We start from the raw sequence: 12893 nt of genomic DNA, 5'->3' as shown, positions 1-12893 counted from the left end.
GGGGGGTTGAAAAGAAATACATGCAACATTGGTATCATTTTCATCCTGCTTTGCAAGAACACCCATCTTTGTGTTAGTCTCTCATGTAAAATCCCAATAAAATATGTTGAGGGTTTTGGTTTTAAGTGACAAACTAGAAGCATGAAAGCTTCTGCAAGGCAACACAGGATTGAGTTCCAGTGTAAATGCATAAATAAAAACAACAGGAGGGGGGCATTATGCTGTTTGGCAAACTGTTACATTCATCATATTCACCAGCACATCTGATGGGTAACAATTAGATCATGCCACGAAATGTGCAATTTTAACTTTTTCCAATGATGAAAATATGAACTGGCATACTGGAAACGTGTTGGAGTCTTTGGCCAGATCCACCACGTCAGGCTCTTCTTCGAACATGCTGTTCTCGATCATGTTCCTCGGCAGGTTAGCTCGGTCTGCGAAGCACAAAGAAAAGAAAACAAATGATTCCCGAACGGGAAATTGAGCCGTGTGCGAGAGAGGTGTACCCGAGCAGAATACAAATGTCGAATTACATCGGCACAAAGTGAGTTTGATCTGTTTATGTTTGCAGACTTTGAGGGGCGGATTTTCTCATAACATGGTGACATATATGCAGTATTAATATGAACACTTGCTTCACCGTTTCTACAGTTTCCTGTTGGTACACTTTCTACCTTTCCCCTGCCCCCGTTGCTTTGTGGCACCTTGACTTAGATAAAACAGGTTTGTCAGCCTGCACAGACATTTCAGTTCGCAAATAATTAAGATGGCTATCACTGAACAAATCTCACTGAGGTGGTTTATTTAGCTGCCACAAAATTGAGCAACTACAGAGGCGTACAGCGGTTACGCAGCAATTGCTGAAGCACAAGCTACAGATTCACCGGCTTCGTTTCGTCACGTGCAAAGCCTGAACGGAAAAAACCTTCACTTCCTCAAACCAAAATGCATCTTCAGCAACAGGAAAAGAATAAAGCTTTGTTTTACTAAATGCGTGCCATTTTCGCCCAGACAGACTCTTTACTCCCAAAGTAATTTGTGAAACAATCAGAAGCATGTTCAGCTTCCTAATTCAATAACTCCATAACTAAGATACTGCGCACTGTGTCCTGACAATCTAGCCATGCTTTTATAGGTGATGAGCAGGGCATTGTATTATAAATCTGATGGATGCGAGTGGAAAGCAGAAACTGTAAACACCTTCTAAAGACACGCTGTTCACTTTAAGCTGATGACAACAGACAAAACTGAGGTTTAACTCCACAAAAATATGTCAGCAGCCAAGGGAAGTGAAAGCGGTATTATCCGAGTCCGTGTTTGCTTAGTTATAGTGTTTCTGATATGACTTCAACACAGTCTCTCTGTCTGGACCACGCTGCTGTGGCATGAATGTCTATTAATAGGCAAGGAGCTAAGTAGCTCAGTGCTGTGTAATGTCCAGAAGAGTTTATGACAAAAATAATAGCCAGTCAGTCACATTATGCTATGGATCTGATCATTTTTAACACCTTTGGGGTATTGCTACATTATCACGGTAAAATTCAATAAATGTAACCACAAAGACATGTTTGAGTGTGAGAGGGAGTGAATAGGCTTATTGCCAAACTAGGCCAATATAGTCAAGATATTGGCCTAGTAAACCAATGCGCCAATATTGCTGACTGTGGCTTTTGTGTTACTCAAAACATTTAGCACCATTACCCTTACTGTCAAACCACGCAAATGTATTCATGCTGCTTTAACATTTGACCACAAACTATGATGCATTTTATTTGGAGGGGAGAGAGGTTTGCAATACACCAACAACACGCATGACTGTATAATTTCGCAATGCAGAACTGTAAGACATCCTGGTGGCAGCAGCATCATCATCATTCTGTAGGGCATTCAGCTGAGACCAGGAAGTTGGTTAAGAGTTGATGAGACGATGGATGCAGCTATAGATAGAGGTGTTTCCTTTCCCTAAACTAACACACGACTTTGTGTCTATTTACATAATAAAATCACATCCAATATATGTTAAAAATTATTGTTTTAAAGTGACAAAATGTGGAAAACCTTGAAAGGTATGATTACTTTTGTAATAATCCACAGTTACGTATGGATCAGTAGCTACAGTTTGTTCCTATGTTCAGCTCATGAACACACAACATAAACACCACATCGCCGCAGAGCAAAGGCATATAGTTAGAGGTTTGTTTTGACATTCTTTCAATGTCTGATCAAAAATCTGATTGTGAAATACAAGTTTGCTCTTGTATCGGAAAAAAAGAGAAACTCACAACCAAGATCTGTCAGAGATAAACAAAATAGTTAAGTTGAACTGAACTTGTGATGTGATTTTTTTTTTCACAGTTTGCTTTACAGCTGATGCACTGTTTGCTTTAATAACGCCCAGGGACAATATAAGTGGTTTGAAACTCTTTTATAACTCTTTATAAAACATTTCCAGTTATAAACTAATATGCTTCAACCCAAGTAGACACATGAGTAAACACCGCAGCAGTGCTTTCACTTTGAACAGGAAAACAATTTCCTGTTTTTGCTTCATGAGCCAACTTATAAATCCTAATCACAACGTTGTTCAGCTCATCATATTTAAATATGTCTGTTTAGCATCCAGCAAAGTCAGTCAATATAGCAGTCATCGTGTCACCGAAACGCACCGACACGACAGTCATTAGCTGGCCTGCTGCTGGTAGCTAAAGACACTGCTACTCACCGTCTTCCGTTCTTACCTGCATTGTTACTGTCAAACAAATCCATGGTGATTTATCTGAAAGACTCCCTGTTGTCCAGAAAGAACTGGGAAAACTCTGGACGTTCAAGGACGAGGCGATGTTTTCTGGCTAGCCACAACCCACCACAGGCTCACAGTCAATATCAGCAGCCTCCCCCCACTGTCACAGACTGAACAGCATTCAGACGGCTAATGTTAGCCGCTCCCAACTTTACCCCTCATGGTTGGCTTTTTAAGGAAAACGGGTAAGCAGAATAGAGTTGTCGTTGTACTTAGCTACTTAAAAACGCAAAAACAAATCTCAGTTCAAAGTCTTAGGCTAGCTAGTTGGATTAAATGACAGATTTCCTCCTATCCCGACCAGTTGTTGACAACGTTCCGTCAAGTTGCAGGGCTAACATCTAATTGGATGATACAGTCAGGGGGCGGAGCTAGAAAGCTGTACGTACAAATGTACCTGAGTAGTTACTGTATTTGTTTAGCATCTGCAGGGTTTGCGTAGAAACAGTGGGTTAATTACCGTCGACCATTTACACCAAAACTATGCAACAACCTATCTCTAATGGCAGGCAGGTTTGTTTACTAGGTATTTGTCAAAATTAAAGCTCAATCCAGAATATAGCTTTTATACTTGTTTATGCTTAATTGATCATAAATGTGATCATGTTTCATCTTTGAGCAGAACATTGATAATCCTATATTATTACATTTTTTTTCAATATTACTATTTTTATAATATATATAGTATAGTCTATAGTACATCTTTGATTCGAGTGCCTTTGCTTTTCAAATATAAACCCCAGTTAAAGCAACACAAAAAAGATGCAACAAGTTGTAGTGAATCCATTTATTTTCTAATAATTAACTTAGCTTTCTCTTTGAAACACAATGACAACAAAATGTTCATGATACCCACAGCCTATCATCTCCCATATAACTCTTTTACTCTAACAAAAACATTCCAGACATTTACAATTTCCCATTTACAAAACTGTTTCATTAAATAAAATATAGGTTTCACTTACAAAAATGTTCAAAAATATTTGATGCTTTTTTTCTCCCCACATAGCTGTCATTTCATCTGCTCATTCAGCCAGTTTCTCAGTGTTTCTAAGTTCCTCTGAACCCAGCGAATATTCTTCTGCACATTTTCCAAGGCAAGTTGCGTTGCTCTCAGCTGAGAAGACTGTTCTTTGATGGATTCAAAAAACAACTGCACCTAAGGAACAAAACACATATAGAGATAAATTACCTAAATAATTAGCTTCACACCAAGTTTTCAGCTTAGTTTATGTTCAAGAATTATACTCAAGACAGGCTCAACAAGTTCCAGCAAGGACTAGTCCAAGTAAATGCTGTCCCACAGAATGACCAATTTCTAACTGGAATTGCTTTGTATCTGAAGTCAATTTAATATGAAAATCTGCATAATAATAATAATAATAATAATAATAATAATAATAATAATAATAATAATAATAATAATAATAATAATAATAATAATAATAAAAAAAATAAAGTTATTACATTCTATAATACACAAAGGTATTGAAAAATTACTAAAGATTAATGTACTTCAGTGAGCTCCTCTGGAGATGAAAACTGCCCTGTGGTCCCAACAATCATGGTCCTGATGCAGGAGGAGCCTAACTGAAACCTGTATATAAGAAAGAAAGGAGGAATGTTTCAGAAATCCAAAAACTTCAGAGTAATAAACCCCAAGTCTGCTCCAGCAAATAACTGACTGTACTGCAGATAGGTTTAGAGATCATTCATCTGAGATGCTTGACAGGCAAAAAGCAGCTCCTAGAAAAAAACAAGATGGGCACCTTGAAGGCATCACATGTTTTGAAAATGAGTCATACTGACTTTTCAACCAATGTGTCCCAGTTCTGTTTCACAAAGTTCCAGGCGAGATAATGTCCCTTCGGATTACGGGCCACCATCCAAACAACATGAGACAGGTCCTGTGATCGGATCACCTCTCCTTCCAGACCCATTGCCAGCAGTCTGCAAAAAATAAATATATACAAGACCAGCATTTATGACACAGAGCTTTACTCAATGTTTGTGTATTCTAAAGCAGAGCTCCCCAACCCGGGTCCTCAGGGCTCACCGTCTTGCATGTTTTAGGTCAGGGGTTTTCAAATCCAGGCCTTAAGGTCCTGCATCCTGAATCAAATGATTGAATTTTCTTCTTGGCATGCAGTTAGGTTCTCTGGAGTCCTGGTGATCTGATTATTTGGCTGAGGTGATTTTAAGGAGAAACACATCTAAAAGCTGTACAACACCAATCCTCCAAGTCTGGTTTTAGGTGTTTCCTTGTTGCTGCAGACAAGTCACACCACTAAAGAGGTCATTCAGTCATTTGAGGCAGGTGTGCTGTAGCAGGAACGCATCTAAAGCATGCAGGACAGTGGACCCTGATGACCAGGGTTCGGGACCATTGATATAAACAAAAGCAGCTGCACAGTGATTGTCATAACTATTTTGCCACATGATGGCAGCACAATCAGTCTGTAATAAAAGAAAGAAAAAGCCTTCCAGTACCTTTGCAGCTTGTCTGTGTCTTTGGTCGTTGCCAAAGCAAAGAGGATCTTATTTTTCTGGGCTTCAGAGAGGGAAATCTTGTACGTGTTTAGGAGCGATGTCCAGCCATGGTCATCCTGAGCCCCCACTGAGAACACCGTCTCTGCCACATCTGTAGGTAAGCTTTAGTGAACAAAAGCACAGACAGTTAAGTTAGAGACTGAAGTGACTTTGCATTTAACATGGTTGTCAAGCAGAAAAAACTCAAATAGCCACTTGTTAATACTAATATATGCCGAGTACCATATTTGAATGCAAATGTATCAACCCAGAAGCAGTGGATGTAGAGGAGCTTATAGATGCAAATCCAGTCAGATAAGAAGAGGAAGCTGAGGCTGCAATTATATGCAAAATTGGGCAATAAAAGATTGGAAGCCTTTCCAATGAGTGTTAGATTTAACTGTGCTCCCAGAGCCGCAGCAGTCACCAGATCTCACTGCTACAGAGCACCTTCAGTGGCGGAAAAGGAGATTCACATCATGGATATGCAACCCACAAATCCAGAGTGAATGTGATAAGGTGTCATATCAATATGGACCAAAATCTCTGAGAAATTTTTTAATGAAGTGAGTGGTGTGTGTATAGAATAGCATTTGTTATAGTTCTACTCAAACAGACTTTAATGTTCCATTGGAATGGAGCCAGTCTTTGAAATGTTGGTTTGCACGCTCCAGACACGGTGGGTATCCCAGGTGACAAGCCAGAGACAGGACCTCCGACCTCAGGCGTCGCTCAGACACAGTGCCGCTGTCACTCCACGTCTGCTGGTCGATGACGGCACGGAAAAACTGCAGGATGTACTTCTACTCAGAGACAGAAAAACAGTCACATTCAGATAATGTAACGTTTAGGAAATACTTTTATGTGTTGCTCTCTTACTTCCAGGTTTTTAGTTAAAGTGGGCTCATCTCTCTTCTCGATGATGTGGTAGAAAACTTCCAGATAAGCCAGTCCTTCGAGGAGAGGCACTGTGTGTTTCTCAAGTTGCAGATAACCAATCAGGTCCAAAGCTTTATTAAGTGGGAGATGCCCCGCTCTTTCCAAAGATAGAAAACAAACATTTTCAGTTTCTTTGCAGGCATACAGGAAGTATTCCTATTATTTAAAATGTGCAAACATGCTTCCTTACGTGACCAGCTGAAATGCATTGTGTATCAAGTGAGTTCTGTCCTTGTAGCTCAGAGCTGTGTGATTTTCCCGCAGTAGTTTAACCATCACATCCCAACCATCATCAGCATAATGAACCACGTAATAGCCGGTCATATCTGAGTTTATTTTCACCCAGCTGGCTTCTTCTCCAATGTGTACACTGTCTATATAAAAACAGCAAGTATTGAGTTATTACAAAGCAAAGTTAAAAACATCAGAATTTCACATTGGATGCTTTTTTTATCTCCTACCTGTGGGAGAAGTCATCATATGTCTGTGGATGGTGCTGGAAATATCAGTCTTGTATGTCAGAGGAATATGCCACAGAAAGCTATTAAAAAAGATGCATGTAAACCTCAAATTGTGTTCATTTTACAAAATAAACCCAAACTGAGAACGGCATGTTGGGCAGCTAATAGTTGTGAAGTTACCCCTGTTGCACAGCTTGCCACTGAGGATCAGAGGGAAGAACTGTCCTCAGAAATCGATCCTGTCGAAGAAGCAGACGAGGCCCCTTCCTGGTTACAGTCACCAGAGGAATCCCTTTCTGTAAAGTCCAAGTATTCATCATGGCTGTCAGGTTGAGGTGTTCCCCTGCAAACAGGTACTTTAGGAGGGCATAAACAGTCAGTTCCAGCAAACACAACATTTTGTAAAAGTTGTAACATCAAGATGGTGAATGAAGGTTTAGAAGTTTTACTCACTGCATTCTTGGCGGCCTGGTCACTGCTGTAACAGTGTTTGGCTGAGGTGAAGTCATCTTCTGAACATGTCTAAAAAAATATGGAGAAGGTTTCTGTTTTTTATGACATATCTCACTTTGGATGGAGATCATTTGAATAACATGGTTAGTGTCTTGCAAACACTGCAATAACACAACATCTTGAAGTATTTGTCTACTTTCTAGTGGAAATATATTAGTACACTTTCAATAAGACAAAACTAGCTTACAAGTAACTCTTCAACAAGATATAGGAGCTTGTTTTAAGTCTATAATTTATTAACATTGATTTTAAAAAAGTGCCACTTTCACTGGAAGATTTTTTTAATTTATAACACAGAAAAATGTATTGTAAATCATATAGGCTAAAACATTTTCCTCTGTTGGTTGATGAAAATGTTATGTGCAAATTCACACCCAGAGTTACCACATTGTCGGGAAAAGTTAGTAAATATGAGACATATATGGAAGGCACACATACTATTAATGTCTTCAGAGATGTGCATGTTGCCACCAGCTCTGATGCATTTCAATATCACCACTGATGCTAACTTTTGAGCTCCTATTTAGCTCACAACTGGAAGATTCTAGTCCAAAGAAAAAATGTCTACTCTTTTTAAATGCTTGCAAATCCAAGATGGTTTTTGCTTTGCGTCAATGTTTTCCACAATTTTTCCAAATCAAGCTATACTTTGATGCCAAGTACAAACAATGGGACATCAGTGCAGTTGAGACACACAAACTTCATAAGGATTTTTTTTTGTAGTTTAATCAAGTGCTTTACTTTAGTAAACAAAAAATTGAGTGGTAGGGGTACCTTGGATTTCATCCTAACTATGGAAATTATGTATGTTGTTTTTTTCAACATGAAGAAGAAAACTGCAAAAGCAGAATTGCTGATCTAAACTTGCCCTCTTGTAACTATAAATGACACAAATACACAGCTTTGCTTCATAAAGCTGCTTGTTTATTAAGCTGTTCCTTAAGATCAAAGAATAAAAGAAAAAAAAAACATGGCGCCTTACGTTAGATAGACTGTCCCACAGGTCCTGATTGTGGGCATTTCCATAGCTGAACTTGCGGAGGTATCGTACTATCCCGCTCTGAAACATCTCCTCAGTCAGGAAGTGCCGCAGCATGTGCAGGACACATGCTCCCTGAAAAGAGTTTAGACATTAAATATGAGATTTCATGAAATGCCAAGCCTGAAATTGTGTGTTGTTCAATTTTTTTCAGTGTGCAAAAAGTGTTTTTTGTAACATTAAATACAATTGTGTTAATGATTTCACTGTTATGTTCAAATAATTTGAACATTTTAACTCAGAATAATTGCCTTAATAGTTGCAAATTAAGGCAACTATATGTGATAAAAATTATTACTTTGTTATTTTTGTGTTTGCCACATCCTCAACTCTGGGCTCTTATGAATTGTGACCTGAACAGAGTGTTCGTACCTTGTCATAGGAAACACTGTCAAACATTTCTTCGATCTGAGTAGGGCTCTCTGCTGGGCTCGAGATCGGCCGAGAAGAGTTTAAAGAATCAAGACCAATTGCTACAAAACAAGTGTGCAGTAGATACTCGTCCTGCCAGAACAAGTTAGATAACATTAATGTCAATCTTATTTTTAAGGAACAATTGTGGTTTATTAGTCAAGAATTAAAAAAAATTACCACTTTGAGAATTGGGTAGGTGGCCTCCACTGAAATATACTCCATGTATCTGGCAAATCCTTCATTCAACCAGAGGTCGTTCCACCAGTCCATGGTCACCAAGTTCCCAAACCACTGCAGGGCGAACCACTAAATTTAATTTCAAATTCCTTTTCCAAATCTAGCTAAGAAACATTAGACAATGATTCTTATGTATCATTGATCTGCACTTTTATGTTCTGACCTGATGGGCAAGTTCATGACCAATGACCATGGTAACCCAAAGTTTATCAGAAATGGAGGATGTGAGGGGGTCATAGAGAAGGCTGGTCTCTCTGTAGGTGGTCAGGCCCCAGTTCTCCATCGCACCAACCTGGAAATCTGGAATGGCAATCAGATCTGGAAGAGGAAAAAATATGTCAAAAAAGAACAAAAGTAATAGATTAGACATAAGAAATAAGAAAGGGAATTATTATTGAGTACCTTGTTTGGGCAAAGGATAACGAATGTTGAAGTACTCCTCATAGAAGTCCAGCATTTTAACAGCAACCTCTAAAGCGTAGTGGGTTTGCATCCACTTCTCAGGCGCAGCATAGATGGAAACCTGCAGTGAAATCAAAACCAAGCTGTTGAACCAGACAGTTCAAGCCAAAAGAAAAGTGACAGAAGGGTAGAGGATCATGAAGACCTTCACTCCAGACGAAGTCGTTGCACTGACAGACTTGAAGTCACAAACGATGAAAGCTACAAGGTACGTGCTCATCGTTACGCTCGGGGCGAACTGATCTTCAAGAAGGTCACCATTCAGTTGTACTGTCTTGATCTGAAACCCAGGAGAACTTGGAGGTCTTTTTTTCCATCAATGTTTGAAACATCTGTGACATTTTTCAAAGATTCAGCACTCACTACTGGCATGTTGGAGAGAGAAATGTAGTCCCGGCTCCTCCTGATCCTCACAGAGAAATTGGCTTTGAAGCTCGGCTCGTCGAAACAAGGAAATGCCATTCGAGCGCTTGTGGGTTCAAAGTGAGTGGAAGCTAGGAATCTGAAAATAGATCATTGCAGACGGTGTGTGCTGGCTACGTTTTCCAACAACGCTGAGAAACAGAAAACTTGTTCTCACCTGGTCTCGCCTTCACTGGTTCTGTAGGTGCTTTTATAGAAACCGTAAAATCCCTCTGCTAGCTCTGCTTCAAACTCCATGTACAAGAAATACTTCTGGCCGCTGCTGAGAACCCTTGGAGAAAAAATGCCTATTTGCTCGTGGGAAGGGTTGTGAAGAACTGGAAGAACCTAAAACAGGAGAAGATTGTTAAGCCAACAGGAGTTAGTAAATAAAATTGATCCTGCCTTATATTTCCAACTACCTGATCAGACAGATGATTAAGGTTCTGGTCTAAAATTGTGGCCTTTGAGATTTGAAGACCCTTGCTGTGTAAAACAACCCAGTTTGTATTGTTCTGGACATCGATCTGGATCTGCACGGTGCCAGTGAAGCTCAGAGTTGTGAGGTTGGGGTGCAGAAGCAGGTGGTAGTGAAGAGGAACGATATACCTGAGGCACAGAAACACGACGGCTAATTAGTGAGTTAGTCAAAGTACGGATGTTTATTTTTTTTTTCCATCTGCTTCTGCAGTGTGGCGATAGAAAACGTAGAGCCTACCTTGGCAGGCGAAGACGGCTCCAGGGGAAGGACAGATTGCCATCGCCCAGAGGAGACGGTTCTGCCGTGGGACTGGGGGGACTCGTTACCTGCTGTGAGCTCTGAGAGGGCTGAGACCCAACCAGATGAATACTGAAAGCCAGCAGCACTAAAAACCCGACTGGAATCATTGTTAAGGGAATGTTTGAGAACAAAATTGATTAAAATGACGCCAACCCGTTTGACAGGTCGACTCTCAGCTCTGAACTCATTTAATCATAACCCGAACACTGGAGTCAACCACGGTAAGGACCACCCGACATCAGTGTTTTATGAAATGAAAATAAAACGGCTGCTCCTCCGGGATTCTTCTCATGAACCTGAAAGACACAAACAATAGAAGAAAAAGTAAAATATGTCTCTTGAAATAAAATGTATCTGTGCATATATTAATTTTACTGTCGTGACAAACCTCTTCTCTCCTCTCCCAGGACTTCAGACTATTTTAGAGGAGGTTCAGTGAACCGAAATTAAGACTGTAAAGATATAAATAGCTACATTTATAAGCAAGTTTATGGAAAATGTATCAAACTGTTCTGGGGTAGGAAACACTGCGGCAGAGCTCCTGCTCCACCAAAGAAAGAACAGAATTGATTTTGTGCTTTTCCTTCCCGCATAAAAACCCCTGGCTCAGTGTTTACATGTTTATCTTTCTCTCTTTCCTTGTCAGAGACATTTACATAGCTACTGCTGCCGTTAACTGTACACAGTCTTTCTTTCAAAAGAAATTCACTCATTCTGTTTTTACATCTTGTTCCTGTTTCCTTGACCCTTGACCACTCAGACATGTAGCAAGACTCTGTGCTGATCTTTATTCTGCTGGAGAATGCTTCTTGCTAAAAGCTGATCTTCCTCTCCAGTGTATCTACATATTTAATTCAGATTACTTTATGATCTGCCCTGGACCGTGTCATAACTTGGACTATAGGACTGGATTATATTTGAATAAATTAGGCAATTTTAAAATACCAAAGTATGCTTTTGTTTGTGTGAGACTGGATGTGGCTTGACCTAATTTGTCTTAAAGTGACATTACAAAAAAACATAACTTAACTGTGGTGCCATAAACACATGACTACTGGATATTTTGTTTACTTTGGACACTTGTGTAGCTATGAAACAAATTTCTGAGTGCCCAAAATAAGTAGACTAAATTATTCTCTTGTAGCAGGTGGAAAAAAAAAACTGCTAAGAATAACTGGGCCGTATTGAGCACATGCTCAGTTAATTATGGCACATAGAGCTCGGCTGAAAAACAGACCACAGCTAGTCTCTTCCTTTAAGAGATTCAAACATGTGAGCAAAAACGAACCATGTGGTCAGAAAGAAAAAAGAGGACCTAGCTAAGAGGGACGAAGGTGACAGCAGCTGCCGCAGCGCAGGAACAGTCTTAAAGCTGCACTGTACCAAACTTACTATTTAAAGCTATCAGTTACAGCCTCTGAGATTTCCACAGCCTGAACACATTTTTTTAAGATTGAGCTAGAACTCATCTCTGCTCCTGCTGTAGGAGATTTGTAGAATTACAAAAAAGTATTACCTCGATCAGTTTAGCTTCATCATGCTTCCTTGATGTTCCTGCTGTTCAGTTTCACTTTCTCTTCTAAGATGCCGCCCACTGAAAATAAAAGAACTGCTTACATGAGTGTGTGTGTGTGTGTGTGGTGGGGGGTAAGAGAGAGAGAGAAGAGATAGAGGAGTTTCAGATGTAAGGATACAGGCAACAATGTTTTTTTATAAATTAAAAAATGTGGAAAGAAGCTAAATTAATTATGTGTTCATATGTATTGCTTTGCAAACCTGCGTGTCTGTGTGCGCAGGTGTTGCTGATATTATCTCACCTCAGATGTAACAGCCAAACGCAGGCGGTTGTCCAGGTGTTTCAGTATTATTCCTAATGCCTTCCCTTCACTTTGCTGTAGCTTAATGAATCCTAACACAGCTTGACATGTTTAACTTGTGTTATATTGTCTTTCTCCCTTCCTCCGTCTGTGTTTCTGGGTGTTGGGGTTTGTGGGTGTGGGTGTGTGTTGGGATGGTGCATGGAGTTTCCATTGTTAGTATAAGGTCACAACAATGAGACATGCCAATCCCCCACAATGCAACGCTCCTGGCAAAGCCCTCTTTTAATGCACCCGCACACAAGGCACACAAACACGCAGAAACTCACACATACAGAAAGCACTGACTAGGGCTCATAAAAGTAGGATTGACTGTAGGTTAGAAATGACTGAGCCACCCAGAGGACTCATTTATCTTCATATCATTTATTTATGGACAGGTGAGACCTTTAACTATCCTCTATATGTAAGTGAACAAAAAAAAATATACAACGTG

At 39.8% G+C, this 12893-nt stretch overlaps 2 protein-coding genes across 2 annotated transcripts in view; both read right to left on the bottom strand.

The window, feature by feature from the left end:
* The window catches only part of lnpep (leucyl/cystinyl aminopeptidase), a 19053-nt gene extending 15916 nt beyond the window's left edge, over positions 1-3137 (bottom strand). The window contains exons 1-2 of the mRNA XM_008418808.2: positions 2742-3137; positions 343-437 (exon numbers count right to left, since the gene is read on the bottom strand). Of these exons, the coding sequence (XP_008417030.1) occupies positions 343-437; positions 2742-2769 (123 nt within the window). The 5' untranslated portion in view covers positions 2770-3137. The remainder of the gene's footprint in view (positions 1-342; positions 438-2741) is intronic.
* Positions 3138-3575: 438 nt separating this feature from the next.
* On the bottom strand, positions 3576-12579 carry erap2 (endoplasmic reticulum aminopeptidase 2). Its single transcript, XM_008418806.2, has 22 exons — positions 12398-12579; positions 12097-12174; positions 10518-10876; positions 10222-10408; positions 9978-10147; positions 9761-9899; positions 9543-9677; positions 9338-9458; positions 9099-9253; positions 8876-8989; positions 8657-8788; positions 8228-8359; positions 7186-7254; positions 6913-7088; positions 6733-6812; positions 6462-6645; positions 6212-6368; positions 5951-6135; positions 5294-5455; positions 4613-4753; positions 4319-4400; positions 3576-3962 (listed from the first exon to the last, which is right to left on the bottom strand). Exons 3-22 carry the CDS (start codon positions 10685-10687, stop codon positions 3816-3818), a joined length of 2838 nt encoding a protein of 945 aa, XP_008417028.1. The 5' UTR covers positions 10688-10876; positions 12097-12174; positions 12398-12579; the 3' UTR covers positions 3576-3815.
* Positions 12580-12893: the final 314 nt, after the last annotated feature.

The sequence above is a fragment of the Poecilia reticulata genome, linkage group LG9 (assembly GCF_000633615.1).
Source record: "Poecilia reticulata strain Guanapo linkage group LG9, Guppy_female_1.0+MT, whole genome shotgun sequence".
Classification (NCBI taxonomy): Eukaryota; Metazoa; Chordata; class Actinopteri; order Cyprinodontiformes; family Poeciliidae; genus Poecilia; species Poecilia reticulata.
This window is presented reverse-complemented; position numbering and strand designations above follow the sequence as displayed.

What these genes read in the sequence shown, in the direction of transcription:
- erap2 (XM_008418806.2), bottom strand. Translation starts at nt 10,687, where the DNA reads ATGATTCCAGTCGGGTTTTTAGTGCTGCTGGCTTTCAGTATTCATCTG. An exon ending in ACCAGGCCGCCAAGAATGCA is followed by an intron (nt 7,089 to 7,185) that starts GTGAGTAAAACT and finishes GCCCTCCTAAAG; the next exon opens with TACCTGTTTGCAGGGGAACA. An exon ending in GACACAGACAAGCTGCAAAG is followed by an intron (nt 4,754 to 5,293) that starts GTACTGGAAGGC and finishes TATTTTTTGCAG; the next exon opens with ACTGCTGGCAATGGGTCTGG.